Source organism: Sturnus vulgaris, chromosome 5, assembly GCF_052056855.1.
Source record: "Sturnus vulgaris isolate bStuVul1 chromosome 5, bStuVul1.hap1, whole genome shotgun sequence".
NCBI lineage: Eukaryota > Metazoa > Chordata > Aves > Passeriformes > Sturnidae > Sturnus > Sturnus vulgaris.
Genome location: NC_142247.1, coordinates 13,461,364 through 13,481,977, shown reverse-complemented (window position 1 = coordinate 13,481,977; position 20,614 = coordinate 13,461,364). Strand labels below are relative to the sequence as shown.

The window sequence follows — 20,614 nt, the reverse complement described above, 5'->3', positions numbered from 1 at the left end:
ATCACAATTCTGCAAACACTTACTTGAGTCATCCTATCGCAGTTAACAAACTTAATTCTTGGTTTGTGACACTGAACACAAAAATTTGTGAAATGTCTGTTTTAGTCTTAAAAGAAAATAGTTATTATCTATAGATGGATTATTGCATTTGTTTAAGAAATTGCATATGTAGAATTACTGAATTTTTATTGTAGGTTGTGTAAAATATCTTCTTTTAAACCACTGACCAGTGATGAGAATGCCATAATCTTAACTTCAGAGTATAGTAGTCCTCTGAGGTATTTTGTCTTAAATTCCCTTCCCTTCCCTCAGTATGTATTGTGGATATAGGTGGACAATCTAGGAAGCATGACTTAAAATATTGTGGGATTTTAAAATGAATCATCATTATAATCTTGCTTTTCTGTTCCTCTCCCAGTGGTAGCTCTGTTTCCAGGATTTCACCAGTCTCTGAAGGATAAAGTCAAAAATGAGTGAATGTGTTGTTTAGCTTCAGGAAACTGAAATTATAGATTTATCTGTGTCAGGTCACTATTCATAATTGTTTTTCAGCAGTGTTTCCCTGCACATTTTTAAATACTCAGATTCCAGGTTAATATTTGTTTTCCAGGTAGATGATGAAGAGCTCCAGGATGAGCCTCTCCAGATCACAGTTCTTGATCATGATACATACAGTGCCAATGATGCCATTGGCAAAGTGTACATAGATATTGATCCTCTGCTCTATAGTGAAGCAGCCACGGTTATTTCAGGATGGTTTCCAATTTATGATACCATTCATGGTAAGATTTGCTAATTTAAAACAGTCTTGTTTGAAATTTAATCTGCTTCTTATAATCTTGTAAGCTGTCTTCAGAAATCTGTAATAACTTTAGCTTTGGAGTTGGAAAACTACTTTCTTGGCTTTTCTTCGCCTTATTTTCTGACATGAGAGAATTTCTGGCATAGGAGTAAATACCAGTGCTTGGCAGAATGCCTTCCATAGGACTTGTGACAAGTGGAAAAAAATCTTCACTAGTTACTGCAAATTTCAGACCGAAAAAAAAAAGACTCAGACATATTTGTCCAATTACCACGTGTTTGCTAAACAAATGTAATTTTGCTGGAGTTGAAGTGTGCCTTTGTGGGATTTGGGATAAAATTCAATTGAGATGAAGGGACAGGATGTGAGATACTGCAGGGAAAAGGAATTTCGTGGTGTTGAAAGTAAGTGTTCTCAGTGCTAGGTGGATTTCATCAGAATGTCTTGAAGCTATGAGAAAATAGTTAATGATATTTTTGATTTTAATGAAACAGCTTTTGTCTCAGAGAGCCGATGTTAGTTTCGAGCAATTAACTGGCTGCTTGAATACCTTAGTGCAGAACATCTCTGTGGCTGCCCTCTTGTTCATTATTCAGAGTGAATTAAATGACCTAACAACGTTGAAAGCTAACCATAAATCATTGTTGGGAAATAATTAATGGTGTTCACCAGATGCTCATCGTAACCGATGCAAAGTATTTTTTGCATTTAAACCAGTTATAGCAAACAGAAATATTGAGAAATATTGCATGTTTTTAAATTATCTTTTTGTCCTGTGCACATTTTCATATCACTCATTTTCTTCTGGAGCTAAGTTATGTGAACACTTGTTTCGAGATGTGTACAGCTGGTAAGTTAGAGAAATTTAGATTTCTCTATATTTTTTCCAGATATGTTGGTATTTCACAACTTTTTTCTATTTAAATTAAATTGGAATTCTTCTATTTTCATGCTCGTAGTCCAATTATCTTGGCTCTTGGCAAACGTTAATTGATGCTGCCTTAAAAAATAATAAATATAATGTTCATAAGTTTGTATTAAATTTTTTTCTTTCACCTCGACATGATTGTTTGTGTAAATATATAAACCTGAGGCGTTTTCTGTTATAACTGAAGACTTTTCTACTGGCATTTTGGAAGGGAGATGTGTCTGATTTTATTGTAGTAATATTTGAGTTGAACAAATCCAGTGCTGCTGTTTCAGTGTCATATACTGATGTGATAAAGGCTTCTGAAGACACTAGAGATCAGACTCATCAAGAAGTTTAGTCCTCAATATGTCAAAACCTATAATGTGTGAAATGATTTTGTTACTGGAGGGGGAAAAAGAAGAAAAAGCTTAGAATAGGAGAGTAGACAAGTCAAAAAGGAATGGTTCCGTGTTAGAAAATACTCCATTTCTAGTAAGGTTTAATCATAGTTGAAAATTAAGCTTTGTCTGAAAGGTCTATAATACCATATTTTTTATATATTTCTTGTCACAGTTAAAATATTTTGCAAACACTTCCTGTGCCACTTTGTGGTTCTAGAAAGAACCATAAATCTTTCTCTTTGGGTTGAACTTCAGAGAGGAACTTTACTGCAATTTTGAAATCGTTTCAGGGAGGAAGTTCAGCAGAGAGGGCACCTTGCACCAAGAGGCTGATGGCTTCTCTTTCCCCAGTCCCATCTTTCTTACAAAGTTCTGTTTGGTGCAAGTAGGCATTTGAGGAGTGTTGCTTTCATGGCTTCAGCCTCAAAGGCTTGGCAGAACTAGAAACTTCCTCTGAGCCAGTGTCTCTGCAGCAGACTTGAGAGGCAAGGATATGGCTTCCTGCTCTCCATGGCATTAATTACTAATAATAGGAAATAATTTATGGGTCTAGTTTTGTATTGATACAGTTATATTGTTAAAACTTCTGGTATTTCTTGTTTTTTTATTGATAGGTATACGTGGGGAGATTAACGTGGTGGTGAAAGTAGATCTCTTCAATGATTTAAACAGATTTAGGCAGTCATCCTGTGGAGTCAAATTTTTTTGCAGTAAGTAGAGGAAAAAAGTTGATTTGAACAAAAAACTTTTTCTTTCCTTTCTTTTCCTCTTCTGTTGGTCTCCCTTCTCATACCAGCTCATTGCATAAACATTGGCACAAATTGCTTTTCTCTTTTAACACATTTATATTGTTCATGTTTCAAAATAATGTAAATAAATGATGGGATTTTTTAATATCTCTCAGTTGCATTTCAGTGCCTGTGTATATACACATGGTGTTATTTTGGGTCCATATCCTTTTAAAGAGGTACAAAGTGAAAAGGTTTCATAATGGTACATGCTGTAACTAGTACACTGGACAGTTATCTTATCAGGGTTCCATGATATCATGAGCAAAACTTTCTGGGTATGTCCACATTTTCACAGACAATTATCTGGAAAACTTGCTGAAATCCCTTTTATGTGTAATTTTATGTTCTTGCTATCCTTGACTCATAGACCTATCTCTTACATCTTTTATGTATATATTTTTTAACAGCTACGTCTATTCCTAAGTGTTACAGAGCAGTAATTATTCACGGGTTTGTGGAAGAGCTTGTAGTTAATGAGGACCCAGAGTACCAGTGGATAGACAGAATCCGAACTCCCAGGGCATCGAACGAGGCTCGGCAAAGACTCATTTCACTCATGTCAGGTATTAAACATGTGGGCTGTAATGGTTATTGCTACTTCTAAAAATGGTCAGGATTTAAATAAGTGCCTTGCTTAAGATTGCATATGAGTTTTGTTGTTAATTATGTTGATTTTTTTTCAGTTCACAGTGTCTTCTGTTTCTGTGGATTATGTATCACACTTATGGACAGTGTGACTGAATTTTTTTTTTTCCACTTCTTGGTGAAGCCATGCTGCTGCCTAATTTTTTGGTTGCTTTTAGCAAGGTCAAAAAACCTGTGAAACTTTTTTGAAGATGTTCCTAACCCATATGAGGAGTATCACTAGAATTTTGACTCAATCAATGAACTTTACCCTCTTTGAACTTTTTGAAGTATATGAACAAATATGCACTTTTTCAAATACAGTGTGCATCAATATTTATGGTACTCATCCCATTTCTTTGAAGTCAGGCTTGGTTCATTGTTTCTCAAGCATCTCCTTTGAGGAAAGAATTGGAGAATTGGGATTATTCAGCCTAGAGAAGAGAAGGCTTTGGGGTGACTTTGGTGGCCTTCCAGTGCCTGAAAGGAGCGACAAGAAAGATGGAGAGGGACTATTTGCAAGGGTCTGGAGTGAAAGGACAAGGGGAATGGCTTGAAAGTGACAGAGAGTAAGTTTAGATTGGATATTGAGATGAAATTCTTCCCTGTGAGAGTGGGGAGGCCCTGGTGCAGGTTGCCCAGAGAAGCTGTGGCTGCCCTGGAAGAGTTCAAGGCCAGGTTGGATGGAGCTGTGAGCAGCTTAGTCTGGTGGAAGGTGTCCTTGAGATCTTCAGTAAATGGGACAATATAAAAAATTTTGGAGATGTACCTCCATTGGAAAGGCCAGCATGTTGTGAGGGAAGAAGTGAAATAAATTGTTGTCATAACTAACATGAAGACAACTTTTTAATATAGCCCCCATACTAGTTTACAGAATTCACATTTGCATACTTCTTGCCATGCATAAATAGTGCATGCAGATAAAGTAATCTGCTAAATTTTATTCATGGCATAGATAGGAGGATAAAAAACCAAAAGAAGTCACAGCAGTACTGTTTCATCTCATGTAATAAAATGTGTGATATTGCAATACTGTTACTGGTGGTCACACATAACTAGTCTTGAAGAAATCTCTTCTGAGAATGAGCTGGGCTGTTTCACAGATGTTTGTCATTATGTGTTAAGTTAAAAAGAAACTTTCACACTCTTATCTCAACCATAGAGTTCTTTCAAGACTGAGGCATGATTTCAGTTAAGAAGTTTACAATAGTCACCTCTGCTGGTAATTTTAGAATCAAACTTCAAGAAAGCAGTAGAAACTAGAGCCAGGAGTTGGACTTAAATGATCCTTGTGGGTCCCTTCCAACTCTGGAAATTCTATGACCGTTTCATTCCACATGATTTTTCAGCAGCAGTGACATTAGGACTGTTAGGCAATCCTTTGTGACAGTGAGGATTTTTCAGTTTGTTAACAGAGGATTTTGGAAATCTTTCATAAGAAGAGAGATGATATTTTCCACCTTAGTTATTACCAAGGCAATTCAGCAACATAGGACAATCTTTTAATTATGTCCTCCTAAAAAAGCATCAATGGCAGACCATAAGTTCTTACAGTCACAGTCTTCTAGTCCATGTGTGCAATTAATAGAAGTGATAGCATTTGGATGGCAGTAGAAGGACAAAAAGTAGGAATTATGTTGAAATATGCTTAAATAAATTGGTAAATGAAGAAATTATAGATGCCTGTTCATATAGATTTCAAAGACGTGGCATTGTTTTCAACTATATGAAGTGTATAGAAACTTATGTCGGTTCCAGAGCACATCTTGACCTCTCTCACTCTGAAAAAGTAGAAAAAGATCTAAAAAGTGTACTGAAAATAAAGACTAGTGGGAAAAAAACTGAAAAACCTCTAAAATGACAAGTTTTGGCAATCAGAATGGATTTGGAGAAAAAAGAAAAAAAGCCGTGTAAGTCGTTGGTATCGCACAGTGTTGTAGGAGACAGAAGTTGTGACTGACTCCTTGGCCTAGCTTTGTAGGATTGGATTTATTACCTGTTCTACTGACTTGGTTGACACTCCAAAAATAGAGGTCAAAGACCACAAAAGAGAATAGAAGAAGTTCACTGCAATTAGGAGCTCTTTACCTTTTGTTTTGTAGGTGAATTGCAAAGGAAGATTGGCTTGAAGGTGCTTGAAATGAGAGGAAATGCTGTTGTTGGTTATTTGCAGTGTTTTGATTTGGAGGGAGAGTCTGGACTCGTAGTGAGAGCCATAGGAACAGCCTGCACGTTGGATAAATTAAGTAACACATCAGCATTTTTACCTGCATGTAACTCCCCATCCAAAGAAATGAAGGAGTAAGTATGAATTAGTTGCTTGTAGGGAAACAAGTTTCACCTCTTCTTTTCATACTCATTCAGTTTTTCATAACTGGTGTGATTTCTTTTTTTCCCCAGAATTTGTTTTTCTTCTGTAGTTTTATTTGTCTACAACCCAGTTTTATATTCCACAATTCTGAGATGTTTTAGGTTGGATGACTTATTTCAGTAGAAGCTGGAATGATAATTCTTACTTAAGATTACTTTCTTTGTATTTATTTAGCAATAATACTACATATCCTTGGCTTGTAATTGACCAGTTTAACTATAATTAGTTCTTCTTTGATGCTGTGTTTGTGCAATGAACATTTTTGTGAGGACTTCTCACAAAATACCTTTGGTTCAAATTGAAATGTTAATGAGCATATAAGAGAAGATAAATTTTGAATTCTGATGGTTCTGTCAATGATTTAGACAATGACCCCAAAGACATCTCATCTTTTATTGTGTGCTTTGCTTTTCACTGTTGTAAAACAAGTAGGACTATGGCAAGACAGTGAACTTGCAGAGAAATTTTTTTACAATGAGAAGTAGAATTTTGTGATTTTTGTACTGCAGCACCAAACAGTTTGAATGCAATATTTTGATATGCTTACAAATTAATGGAAATATACTTGCGATCTTCTTCCAACTGTTGCTACTTTTTTTGCGTGGATAAATTAGTTATTTTCTGTTTGGTAGAGCAATCCAGGAAGGAAAAAACTGCACAGTGTATTACACATCCCGTATTTCTAGATGTATTAATTGAAGTAGCCATTTTCATTAACTTGAACTGCTGTGTCACTGCAATACAGATGAGGCATGTTTGTTGTGCAGGCATCAATTGCTCTGCAAAATTTAGCAAAATACAAACTGACCTTTAAAAATAACTGTTTTCTATTTCATGGCATAGCTTGTTTGACTTGTCTTGTTTTTAAAAAATTGCCTTTAAAAGAACTTCTGGATACAGTGCAGCATAGAGCAACAGCATGGTGTTAAAAACAAAAAGGTAGACCTGGTACTTATCAACTTAAAAAGCACCCATAAATAAACCAGTGGCTTTCACTCTGCAGCAAAATGTCGAAATTCCACCTCCCAAATTATTCATGTTCAACTCGGTGATAGATATTGTCTCCGTTCAAAAAATGGGACTGTTTCTCTAAGGCAGCAAAATTAACTAATGATTCTTCTTATTCTTGACTTTGCTAACTTAATGGCCTGTTGCCAAAAATCAATGATGCAAGCAAGTGCTTAAGCTGTTCCTTTCCCTCCTTTTATTTCATCTGGACTCTTGCATGCTAGGAATTGAAAGTCTTAGTCTGCTTAGAGTAAGAGATCTCCTCTAGCTAAACTTCCCTGAAATCATTGGTAACATAACTTTGCAACCTGTTTGTATGTATTGTTTTCTTTTCTTCCACCTTGGCTGCAAACTCTCTCAGGTCTCCGCTGGTTCATCCGCCAAGCCATGGATGCCGCTCGACTCACAACAGCCCAATTCACACTGCTACTGGCTCACGACTTACTCAGAACTTCTCTGTGTCTGTTCCCACTCTCATCTACACTGGTATGAGACTGCTCACACTCCAAAGTTGGGGAGAGGCAGCCCACAGGCACAGTGGTCCCAAAGCAGGGAGCAGGGCAGGCAGGCAGGCAGTGTAGGCAGGTACCACCCATCTTTCTTTCCTCATTTCCTCGTGGACACACCTTCTGTTATCAGGGAAGAAGCACCCAGGGTACAGCAGCTCAAACAAAAGCAGAATAGTTTCTTGGAGATGCCTCGGAGTCTCTTCCACAAAGCCACACTCTTCACTTTAACATGCTCTTGCTTTCTGTGAAATTAAGTAAAAAAATAAGGTGATGTAACTGGGAAACATTGATTCGATTAATTGCTTTCAAACACAATTCAGATACACTAGGTTTTAAAATGGTTGTAGGAAGGGTCTGTGCCATTTGTGGAAGAGATGGTTTTAGAGAGCAGGTAAGTCAAGCTGTGCATAAGTAAACTGTTTGTCAATAGAGTTGTTCCCGTAAAGATTCTCCTCTTTGCTCTGTTTTTAGCTGTGGCATGCTGCTGATGCTATAGGATAAGGAAACATATCTTTTTTTTTTTTTTTTTAACCTTAAAATGCATATGTGTATATACATAAATGTATAAATATGTATAAACACAACTATAATTTGAAATCATTTTTTCTTTATTAAACTAACTCAAAGCATTGTGTATTTGACCAGATTTTTAAGCCATAAACTTTTCAATTTTTTTTTTATTTTGCATATATATATATATATATATATAATTTTTTGTCACATCTCATGCCTTTCATTTGGCTTAATTGTTTCATTGTAGATGACGAGCATCTCTCTGTAGGATGCTGAGAGGGTAAAACAGCATTTCTTTGCCTCTGGCCTCATTCCCAGCCTCGCACCTAAGGAATAGCTGCTGGCCCTGCCCCAATCCCATCCTGGTGTTTGGATCATGCTGCTGTCAGCCAGGTCCTTTGGCACAGGATTACTGAATATGTTTCCACCTTCTTCTGGCAGGATTCCTTTCAATGAAGATCCCAATCCCAATACATATTCATCAGGACCCTCCACCCCTCTGAAAAACCAAACCTATTCCTTTTCACCTTCCAAGTCCTACAGTCGACAGTCCTCTTCTTCTGACACAGATTTGAGTTTGACACCCAAAACTGGTAAGGCACTTCCACCCACTTTTTGTTTAAGTTGTGTTTCTCTTTTTATATTTTCATTCAACCCCTTTTTGCTTTTTGGCATTTAAGTTATCAAAATGATGTGAAAATTGGGGACCTCACACAGCACACCTCAAGCTCAAAAGTGTTTCTGCAGGGTCAAAATTTCAATCCTGCCTGTATTTCCACTGTCATGGATAACATGAAAATTATTTTTGTACCACAACTGTATTCAAGTGAAAACATCTCAGAGCATTAAGGGAGTCCTAAGTAATTACCTTTTTCTTATTTCCTCCATTTCATATCACAGATCATAGGAGTATATTTCTCACCACAATATGTTACTAAAACTATGTAGCCTTCAAACCTATTGTCTTGTGCCCTAAGTTTACTTCATACATTTATCTAATCTTGAACTCCCTTTTGCAAATTCAAGACTAGTCATGGAGCAGCCACTGTCTTTTTATTCTCTTGGTATATGGAAATAGCTTTACATACACAGTATACTACTTTCAAAGCAACTTAAATTACATTAGAAGTAATCCAACCATCTTCACAAAGCATTTTTCTTTCTCCATTGCTTTATCATAATTTTTTCAACTTTTTTTTTCCTCTCTTTATTTTTTAGTCTGTGGTTAGAATCATGTCAGTAATAATGTCAGCACAATTCAATTATTGTATGTTTATTTTTTGTTGTTTGACCAATGCTGTGAATTTTGCTACCATAGGGCAGGGTATTTTGCAGAATTGTTTATGGAAGTGTGGTTAGTTTTTAAATTATGTTTTAAATTGTGGTATTTGAAGCTCAGAACATTCTTGGCTCCATCTAATTAGACAATTTAAAGCATATTAAAGTAGTTGATTCAGCTTTACTTGATATCACCCCTTTCAAGAATTTTTCCTAGCAGATAAATTGAATATTGCATTTAAATGGAGTTGTATTAAATATTTTGTGCAGTTTATTCCCTAGCTGTGTTAAAAATATTCCCAATCAGGAAGCAGTCTTTCTTAGTCCTGTCTTCTCTGTCCCATTTTTAAAACAAACAAGCAAAAAGAAAGCAGACTTTATATTTTTTGACCTTTTTAAAGGATGTCTATCCTATGGGTAACCTACAGTAGTTGCTTATTTAAAGGACCTACAGATATAACTGGATGCTTATTACTTAGGAGCATCCCAAATTCATGTGTTCAGTTTACCCAGTATTTGAAAACCTGTTTCTTTTGATCAGATTTTCCGTGGTAAAGATCATGTCATGTAAAAGATTTAAATGTAACACAGATAGTCATATTTATATATGTAAGTGCTGTGAATTCAGGCATGTGGCAACTCACTGTGAATGTGTTAAGGTTTTAAAGCAGCAACCTTATATATTTCCTAGCAATATGGTAGGTGGATAAACCCTGTTGTCTTTAGTCAGTTCCTTCAGAACTGAAACAGATTATGTAATTGGTGCCCCTTGTTTGTAGGCATTTTTCAAGTATGTAAATATATTTTTTAGCTATCTTTCTAGTATTAAAACAAACAGTGGGCATAATTTTGCTTATTAGCACTGTCTTTTTGGCAGTTTTTAACTCTGCTACTGAAACTTGTCCAAAGAGGATTTGCTAGTTACATTTTAAAATTCTGTATCTTGTTATGATAAACTCAATTTTGAATCTTAATAGATTAAGAAGACAATATCTCATGCGTCATTTGTTTTACTTTATCACCAAAATTTGGTGACATGCTGAAGACACTTCCATTCAGTATGTTGTTCCTAACAATTACTGTTTGTGTTTAGACCTCTGTTTTAATTTCCCAAGGCTGTTACCAAGTTCAGATACCTGTGTGTAAGTTGGTGATCTTAGTAGTTAAACAAAGTTAAAGAAATGCAGATTTCTCATGTGACACATCAAACATAATGAAATTCAAGATGCCCATCTCTTCTGCAGTATGTTATATTCTTCTTTATTTCTCAGTCAGGTAGGTAGTGTGCTGACGTTCTGAGATGGAGATTAACCTGGAGAAATGGTGCAAATACCACAATTTCCCACTATGAGTAACAAAACACTGGAAGTTGAAACTTGGATCTGCTTAAGCATCTAATTTTCAATACCTTCAAATTCTCCAAGGAGAATGTTACCTTGATGTCTTCTGTGAAATACAATTGTGCTTGTGTTATCCATTCTGGTCTATAAATACATTTGCTGAGTTTGGGTTTGAAGTTAGAATTCTGGGAGTAGAGATATATTTTATGCCACTGCAAATGAACAGAGTCAGGCTGACAAAAAGCATGATGTCTTTTAATCAGATAATATGATATTCCATAGCATATGTTTGGAGGAAATGGATAAGGTGGGAACTCCTTTTCTTGGTGGGAACTTAGAATTCTACAAGATTATTACTCTAGAAAATCATAAAACAAATCCATTACCTCTTTGGAAAATTACCTTTCCTACCAAGATAATGAAAGTAATCACATTAAATGTGTGCAAAGACTCTGTTGTTTGGGTTTTAGTCCATACTATTTGCTATGAAACTTTGTTTGACATTTAAAATGTTTAATTTATCATGTCTCTAAAAATTAATTTCAAAATAAAGTTAATCAAGTCATGATTTTTAAAAACATGCTTCTCATGCACATTGTGGAGCTGTATTGTCATTCCATTTCTTTGTATTCTGAGAAATAATTTGCAGTGAGTGTTGATTCATTCAGAGAAAACAAAAATGCTTCATTTTGATTTCTTTTGTCCGTTTCTTTAGTCATCTTCTGAATCTACATCTTTGTCTCTATTACTTTCCTCCACAGCACCTTCCCCACAGGGACCTAGGATTTTCCTGTTTCCCAGCTCCCCTACACTCTCTTGTGATTCCCCACATCTTAAAAAGTCCTGTCTCCTCCTCTCGGGGTCTAGCATTAAACCTCTACACTCTAGCCATGTCAGCCCAGTTGTTCTGAGGAAAAGTGTTTCTTTCACTGAAGAGCTGCTTCTGGCTGCTTCTGGTAGGATCTATCTATTATGGCCTTTTAAACAAACTTTTAAGGAAATGTTGTTATTTGATTAACACACAGATGCTTCTATAACCCTGGGTTTGCTCAGTTAGCCTCTGAAAACTGCTGGCTACATGACTATTCATTCCATCTCTCACCTCTGCCCCAGAAGCTTGAAACACTTTCAGAACTTCTTAGAAGATTTGAAACAATGTCATTTATGCTACAGAATTTCCTCTTTACCCTTGAAAAATATCCTTTGCTATTTGGACTGAAATAATTTACTTCATTTGTAATCCCACACATTCTCTTCACTTTGTTGTTCCTGCATTTTGCATGGAGTAAATGCTCATTGCACTTGCTCGTGAATTCATTCATGATTTGCTGAAATAATGGTTATCAGATGCTACCAACTCTGCTTTTTAATTTAACCTCTTAAACAAAGCCCATGTTTTTTACTTTTACTGCCCACTTTTTCATTTCACTGACATGGATTATTTTCATAGATTTCAATTAAATAGTTGATATTGTTGCGCTTTTTTTTGTAGAAACTCTTTTGGTTAGTTTGTATTTTTTGAGTTTGTTTCATGTGTAGTATTTATGCTATGTTTGTCTGCATTTAATATTGTATAGTCCCTGACAGTGATGTTTAGAATCAATGCTAAATAGTAAAAGCAATTTAATCTTGTTTAATGGGACTATACAGATACTAATATTTTTGTTTCCTTATCCAAGAACAGCTAAAAATACTCGTTGAAAATTGTAGTGGTTTTATATCTAATTACATGGTAATGGTAGCTTAGTAACTCTTGAAAATTAATGAATGAATTTAGGAATGAATTTGCATACATTATTAAGTCTGGTATTATTTCTAGATCTTACAGTCTTTGGTTAAAACAAATAACTGCACTTTGATGTGTATTTAGTCTTGTTCATCTTTATCAGATGATTGATCAGAAAAAAAAGGATAGTAGCAAGGAATTATTGTGTTGACTTAGGTACAAATTCTGGAAAAGTAAATCTTGGCTTCCTTTCTAACTGTTTGCACTGTGGTGTTTGTATTTCATCCTGCTCCTGACACCTTTTTATTTTTTATGCTCTGCTTTCCTCTACTATTTAGGGGCTTATTTTTGCTTTGTCATGTTAGCCCTGATGGCTTTAGATATAAGGAATAGCAATGATAATGTGTTTTTTAGGCATGACATATTACCAATAAAATCTGATTCTCTAGCATTGTGTTACTTTAGGAAAAACACAACCTTGGTATGTGTTTATTTCAGTGATTTTTAACCACAGAACTCATCATTTCCTGTCAGACACATAACCTGCATCTCAACACGCTCTGTTAAGAGGACACGTCCTTGATAGCAAATAATTCAACAACAAAGATGTTAGTGAATCTGATAAACTTTCTCTACACAAAAACTCTTGTGGTTGGGGGTAAGACTGGAGGTAAAAATCTGAAAGAAGGAAACAGAGAATGATCATATTATGCAAAATTGGAATTTATCTCATGTTCATTTACAGATAATGTGCAGGTTATGTGTGTGCAAATACAGTAATCAAATAGGTTTAGTTTTAAATGATGAGCAGTAGTAGCCCTTAACTTATTTGAATGAATCAGATGGATATTTCATAGTGTAAAATAATTTGTAATTTTTTTCAGAGTTTATATTTCAAATCAAAGGATATGCATTGCCTTTGTATTTTCTTCTTGTTCCTAACCATGCGTTATGTAACTTGTGCTGTAATTACGAATACAGTCTCCTGCTAGTAGTTAGGAAAGGTGGTTTAGTTGCCTGAAACTCTGAAAACCAGTCTTTTGTTACTTCTATTAAATAAAAATATTATAATAATATTAGTGAGAGATACACAACTATAGAGTAGTCTGACAGAGAGACTCTTTTTGATAAGGACAGATAATCTGGTTATGTAAAAACTTTATTTGAAAAGTAGATCTATATTTAAATCTTAGGCAGAAAGTCATAACAAGAAAATAAAAAGAAGTTATATGTCATAGAAAATATTTTTAAACCCATGTCTTTAAGTTTTTATATTTAAAAGTTGATTTTAATTCAGCAGGAAAAAATCTTAGATTGGGAGGGTTTGTCCAAATACTGAAAAATCACTGCTAGTCATATGAAAAGGAAAACCTAGAACAACCCTCAAACCAAATTTTTTTTTTTTTTCTTAAAAAGTAAAATTATGGGGTTAATATGACTGTTTTCAATGACTCATTTTTATCTATTTTGAAATCACCCTTTGATTACAAATTATAATATATGTTTCTTTGAATGTCATTTGTACTGATACTCTTCAGGAATGGGCAGTGGGAGTGCTGGAAAAGAAGGGGGGCCATTTAAAACTCTTTTAAGACAACAGACTCAGTCAGCTCTGGAACAAAGGGTAAGGCATTTTATACTTCCATTTCTGGTCTACTGAAGTGAAAATTTATCTTGTAAGTTAAATGTTTGCTGTTACTTTCTGTTTGAAAACGTGTAATTTTAGGTTTGAACTTATTACAAGTGTTGACATTAAAAGCCCTTTTAATACACAAATTATTTGAATACTAATATATTACTAAAGCATTAGGAAAAGTGGAGTAATTAACTGTGCTCAGCATGCAAGTAATTCCAGTGGTATTAAGAAGTTACAGGAAAAATTACTGTTTGTGGTCGCTGTAAGGTACTGATGCATGTTAAGTTTAATACTTCAGTAAACACATGATGATAACGTTTTTACAGAAGCCAAATTCAGAAACGTTGCCATAGCTTTAAACAAGTTGAAAATCCCATTTGCAACTGGGAAAAGTTTCAGTTTTGGGGAATTGAGTTGATACCTTGTGCCCCATTTCATGGAGTAGAAAGTAGCCTTTAATTGGGAACTTGAACCTGAACTACTTGCCAAGCAGTGAAAGACATTTATAAATTTACACTTTTCCTCTATTGAACTGAAAATGCTATCTGTCTGCTGAATAGACTATATGATGAAAACAATGTTTTTAATTAATTGTTTACATTTGGGTGGGTAATTTCAACTTTTTTTATAAGTTATATACAGCTTCGATCAAAATGTTGATAATGAGGTGCCTTGAAGGAAGAAATGTGAGTATATTCGTACTCAGAAATAAATTTAATTGCAATTTCTGACTACCTAAACTAGTGACGTAGGAGCATATGTGTTAGTTGGAAACAAAATCACTTGCATCTGTGAAATATAAGTGCTCAGCTGCTATTTTGAGTAAGTGGATGATTCTCTTCTCATTTCTTGTGTTATCCGTGGCTAAGGGAGGATCGCCTCATAGGTTCTGTAGAAGGCGGGTATGTTGAAAAACACTGCGTGACTCCTTTCTTCTTGTATTTGGGATTTCTAAATCATTATCTGAAATATATATATATATTTAGTGAGGCTTTGCAGATTTCTTTGTGATTTTGTTTATGCAGAATTTTTTTAATTTGTTGTAAGAGCATTTTTTAGATCGCTGTATTTTGCATGTTGATACATTTTAGTTAAAATTTTGGTTTAGGTATGAATACAAATCCATGGCTTTTTGCTTTTAATTTTTAAATTTGGCTGAAGGAATGCTTTAAAACAAGCCTTTTTTCTGTTTACTTTTGATTTTGCTAGCATTTCAGACATTCCATGGCTGATCTTTTTATTCCTTAAGAGGATTTTTAAAGACAATAAAAATGTAAATTTAGAGCTCTTAATGTATTTTTAGAGTTTAAATTATTTGCACCTTATTTTGATAAGGTCTCCCTGTTGCCTGGTAGAAAAAAAATATTGTAAAATCGGATGGAGACATAATGAGTCTGTTATTGATGATGGTTATGATGTAGCAGCAAAGCATATGAACAGTTAATCGATAAAAAATATGTTCATTCTGTCTTCTGAAAATTTTGTATTGGTTGAGTTTTTGCTATGGTGTTACCTCTTTTGGTTACTTTTGAGTTAACTAGAATGAACATTGGTAAATTATTTTGTCTGTTTTAATATGACACACACAAACAGTGCACTAGACTTGTCCGGATAACTTAGGGTAGCAAGTATTTGGGAAAACCAAGAATAAATTCAGTATATATAATAGAGTTTCACTTTATTAGATATATAATAAAATTATGTATTATGATATATAATTATGTATTATGATATATAATTATTAGATATATTATATTATTATGATATATAATTATTAGATATATAATTATGTATTAGATATATAATAAAATCCAGAATACTTTGAATTTAAGGGACCTTAATAATCATCTTGTTCCACCCACCCTGCTATGGGCAGGGACACATTCCACAAGACCAGATTGCTCAAATAGTTCTTTTGAGTCTTAGATTATTCAGGTATATGGTAATGCAAAGGTGCTTTAAAATAAGTTCATTTAGTTGCATAACAGCTCAACAGCTCTTTTTAACCAAATGTGTTTTTGGTGTATTACTTAAATAGCCCTAACTGCAAACCCAACAGAGTTTGTAAGATTGGTGATATTCCTCTATTTCTTCCCTGAAAATAAAATAGAAAATACAGCTGTGGAAAGCTCATGTACATGTTACATTGTATATTAATAACTGTTAGCAATACCCTGAACATCTGTGGATAGCAAGAGTAACTGTAGCACAGCTGTCTTTCTGTATATTTTTAACTAAAAAAATATATGCTGTATTTCCATCAGTAGGAAAATTTGAGTTTATCTTACTTCTAAAAAATCAGCCTGTGTTTTTGTAGAAATGGCCAAAAGCTGCTCTCAGTGGTATTTTTGTGTGTCTCTCTTCCACTTGGATGAATTCTGTTTTCTTTTTGTTTTTACATTCTGCAAGTGCTTAAGAGATCTTTTCTGCTGCCTTTTCAAAATGGAGATCTGTTGGCCTTCATCTCTGAAGGGCACTGCAGGAAATCTGTTGTGTTAGAGTGCAGTTCTCTGGGAGATTTGTTTGGCTGAAATCCTGACTTAAGCATCTTTTCTTTCCAGTGACTTCCTATCCACCCTCAGTTCAGGTCAAGAAAAACTGTAAGGTTTGGCCACTTTGTGAGATGGCACAGTAAATGTGCTTAGAATAAAAATAATTAACCAGGAAATGGGGCAATACCTTAATGTGGACCAGTTCCCTGCTCTGGTTTAACCCCAAATGCTCTGTGAGCATCTCCAAGCATTACCTGAGGGAGTGGTTCAGTGATGGGAATGAGTGAATGGCTGGAAGGGAATCAGAGAACTGCTTCAGCTGGCACTTACACCAAGGAGTGTGTGTGTGTAGCCTTGTTCCATGTGCTGCTTCACTGCTTTGTGTGGCTTTGAATGAAATGTATGTAAAAAAGAGGAGCACTAGCAATACACGTATGTGTATACACATTTTTAAACATTGTATTAAGAATGTATGTGAGGATTTGGTTGTAACCTTATCAAACTTCTCCCAAACACCAACTATAAAATCTGTGCAGTTGTGAGGGTTAGAAGTGACAGTTCTTTCATGGTCTATGCAATCAATGACTGTGAATTGGTATTGGTAAAATGATTGACCATCTTCAGTTGTAGCTTGGAAATCATCCTGGTTTGTCATATACTGAAATGGTTTGTGGTTGCATCACCTTGATGTAAAGGAGTGCTTTGCAAATTGCAGTAATAGAGGGGATTTATAAAATGGGAACTGCATCTAGTTTTCCCTGAAATTTCTGTTGTACCTGAAATAACTGTAGATTGATAATTTTGAACTATTACAGTTTACAACACATAATTGAGGCTGGAATTTGTACTTGAATAATATAATAATAAAATTTTAAAAAACTCTCAAAGAGATAAAAAAAAGAAAAAAGTCTTCATGCGAAGTGATGGATGATCTGTGTCAGAGTGCATAGAGTTGTGTCAGAATGGTTCAGTGAGCCTGTTACTCAGATTTGTCTGTGGCTCAAGTTAAGTAATAGAACACCTTATTTTGTCATGTATCATAGTTCAGGCTTGGGAGTATAGAGATAAGACCATGATATTATTTCAGGTTTTATTCCTGGTTTCTAATGTAGGAAATCAGGCGAACTGGAATTATGAACATGTTAAAATTACTTGCAATACACAGCCTTATGGAAAGGAACAGAAAGTGGAGAAAACTTGTGAATTTCCATATAGATGAAAAAACATTGGATTTGCTTAAGCTTTAGAGCTTAAAGAATATTGTTCACTCCATACTGCTTCAGCACAATATAAATGTGTGTGTGTATGTAGAAAATGTAAATATAGTATAGGCTTAATGGAATTTCAAATAAGTGGCACATTCAGAAAACTTCTTTATTAATTTCTGCAGTCCTGGGAAAGCAAGTATTTTGAGTATTTTGACTATTCTGATAACTTGCAAAGCACTTTGCAATCTCTTAGAAACTTCTGGGGGAATCTTTACTGTATCCCTCTCTAGAATCCATTGCTGGTCCTGAAGACCTGTTAGTCAAGCAGGTTTGCAGAATCCTGGGGTGAAATCTTCCTACTTTTAGATTGCATCATACGACAAAACTGCAGGGTTTGGGTTTTGGGATTGGTTTTCTTCTGGTTATTGATACTATGGTTGCTGATTTCAAAGTTTGCCTCTTAATTTTGAAATTTTGAGCCAAATGAAAATCCAGATAACTTGAAGTTTGACGGACCTTTTAAAAGTTCTAAGAGTTCTTATAATAAGATGGCAAGAATCCTGAAGCAGTAATTTTTAAACCTACTTTGGGCTTTAGTTTAAGATGACTTTTCATGCCATATATTGCTGGAAGAACCTGATCCTCACTGAATCTGCAGCATGTGTGCTGTCCAGGTAGAAGCTCAGTTGAATTGTACTGTTTCCAAGTGTATGAGAAAGGAATCTATCATGTACTTTTTCTCATATAAAAACATGGGGATTATTTGTTCCATTTAATCAGTTACGATTATACAAAACATGATTGCATGATTTTTCTTTTTTTTTTCCACTTTCTGCGTTTAGAATTGCTGATTGTCTTTCCCCCATAAGCGTGCTAATATGTATATATTAGATATATCACAGAACATCTCTGGAGAAATTAAAATCTAGTTTTGGGCTCAACTTCTTTGAATATGACTTTTATTTCATCATTTTTGTCTTGAAAAATTGCCATTATTACTTACTTTGTCTCTTTTATGAATTTAAAGCTGGCATAGTTGCTGAAACTTAACTCTTCATTTTACTTATGAACTGGAAGTGAATCCCCTTTGATTAAGAACTTACAGTTGTGTTTCAGGACCTATGCTCCATTTTAAAAGATAGATATTTATTTGTTACATTTGGAGTTTACGAGCAAAGCAGTCCTTTGATATTTTTAGGTGTGTTTTCCCATAATAAGACGTTCCTCATTCTTGCAAGACTTCAGTTTGTTTCACCCTGTACTTCAGAATCAAACTGCAGTCAGTTGTAACAAGAACACCTAAAAATAGAGAAAAACATTTATTTTCTATCAGCTAATGAAAGAAGAATTCTGTGTTTAACAGCCATGATAGAAGTGGATCAATAGAGGTTTCGTTAATTTCTAAATATGTAAAGTTTTGATTATTTGTCACTGTTGTGCTGAGAAACAACTCTGTGGGGGAAAAGTATTGGTTCACTGTAAAAAACCTCTCCTTTTCTGATACAAGGGGTCCATGAGGACTCGTGCTCAGTGAGCCTGAAGGACACGTCTGACCCAGTGTAACTGCTTTGCTTGTATTTCAGAGAAGTGATCTATTCATTGCATGTTAACTAGCACTCAGCAGTGGTTGGGGAGCAGCCATTTAATGTTTGTTTTTAATCATAACAGGAATTCCCGTTTTTTACCTTGACGGCCTTCCCACCAGGCTTTCTTGTGCACGTCGGGGGTGTGGTCAGTGCTCGCTCAGTGAAGCTCCTGGATCGCATCCACAATCCTGGTACGTCAGCATAGGATTGGCTTCTTGCACAAGGCCTGTCATCTAACCTTTATAACATAGCAGTGCTTGAAGAGATCTGTTCTAACAGTGGATATCAAAAGCAGTGTATTTCAGATAATCATTTAAGCTTGAAAAATAAGTTACTCAAAGGATATGTTTTTAGTGAGAAACATTTCAACAAATTAAAGTAGTAATAAAAATACTTTGAATCAGTAACTTTGCATTGAAAATTAGCAAATTTGAATTCTTGAGGGGTTAATTAATTTTTTTGCCACTTTTTGTGATTAAAACTTGATGCAAGTTTTCCATTGAAACAAAAATGAAATTAAATGCTTGATCTTAACTATGAACGTTTTCCCATTTTCAGCTCCTTGAAATCCTTAAGGACTAATGTCTACAGTTTAGCTCACAACATGGTTTTTAACCTTTACAGCTTTGTTTCTGTTCTTAAAAACCTTTACTGAACAGTACTTCAAGATTTTTATATATTGTTTTCCTGGGAACCCCAGTATGAGGATCTGTATGTTTTGCATGTCCTAGTTCTAATGTTACAACTGAGTGACTTTTGACTCTGAAGACTGGGTTGGTTTAATCACTGAGACCAGATGAGGAATGCTTTGCAGAAAGCTGGAGTTGACAGTGCACTTAAAAATGCAGAGGAGAATAAAAATAGCACCTCTAGTGGTTTTACATGCACTAGTCAGGAGTAATACAAGGAAGTTTATGCAAATACATCCTTAAAAACAAGTACAAAAAAATAATCTTTTCCTTTTCTTCCTATGGCCCAAGGCAAACAATTCTCCATGCAGGTATGTCAGATTGTTGCTGATCTAAAGATTCACGAAACTGGCAACATGAAATTAAATCCAAGACTTACTTTGAATTACATCTTCCTACTTTAAGGGATTTTATTCAAGTATATTAGTACCAGTGTTGTTGCTCTTTTGTTTTCCTATTCTAAGATCTATTTGCACAGTGAAGAGAAGATTAAAAGAAATGTCAAAGTATAATTAATATATGAGTCTTTCTTTGCCACAAAGTTATTTTAGGATTCTGTATTTTCAACACATTTCCAATACAGGTCTCTTATGTGCAAAATTTGCTATGTGATAGATGTAAGACAGAATGGAAAAAAAAATCTATTTTGTTCAGAAGTTTTAAAAACTAATTTCTTGCATTATGCACTCTTCATTTTTACCAACTGACTGGAAGCAGTATAAAACATAAG

The 20,614-nt window shown here is 34.8% G+C and overlaps 1 protein-coding gene across 25 annotated transcripts in view; it reads left to right on the top strand.

The window, feature by feature from the left end:
• Nucleotides 1-20,614, top strand: part of C2CD5 (C2 calcium dependent domain containing 5) — a 57,003-nt gene that overhangs the window by 4,319 nt on the left and 32,070 nt on the right. For 12 of the 25 annotated variants that reach the window (XM_088164891.1, XM_088164892.1, XM_088164885.1 and 9 more), the window contains exons 3-10: nt 611-782; nt 2,728-2,823; nt 3,312-3,467; nt 5,631-5,829; nt 8,371-8,522; nt 11,309-11,503; nt 13,812-13,897; nt 19,278-19,386. In XM_088164891.1, the coding sequence (XP_088021017.1) occupies nt 611-782; nt 2,728-2,823; nt 3,312-3,467; nt 5,631-5,829; nt 8,371-8,522; nt 11,309-11,503; nt 13,812-13,897; nt 19,278-19,386 (1,165 nt within the window). Of the gene's footprint in view, nt 1-610; nt 783-2,727; nt 2,824-3,311; nt 3,468-5,630; nt 5,830-7,268; nt 7,394-8,370; nt 8,523-11,308; nt 11,504-13,811; nt 13,898-19,277; nt 19,387-20,614 lie in introns of all 25 variants that reach the window. The other 13 variants (XM_088164902.1, XM_088164901.1, XM_088164897.1 and 10 more) reach the window with 2 other exon arrangements.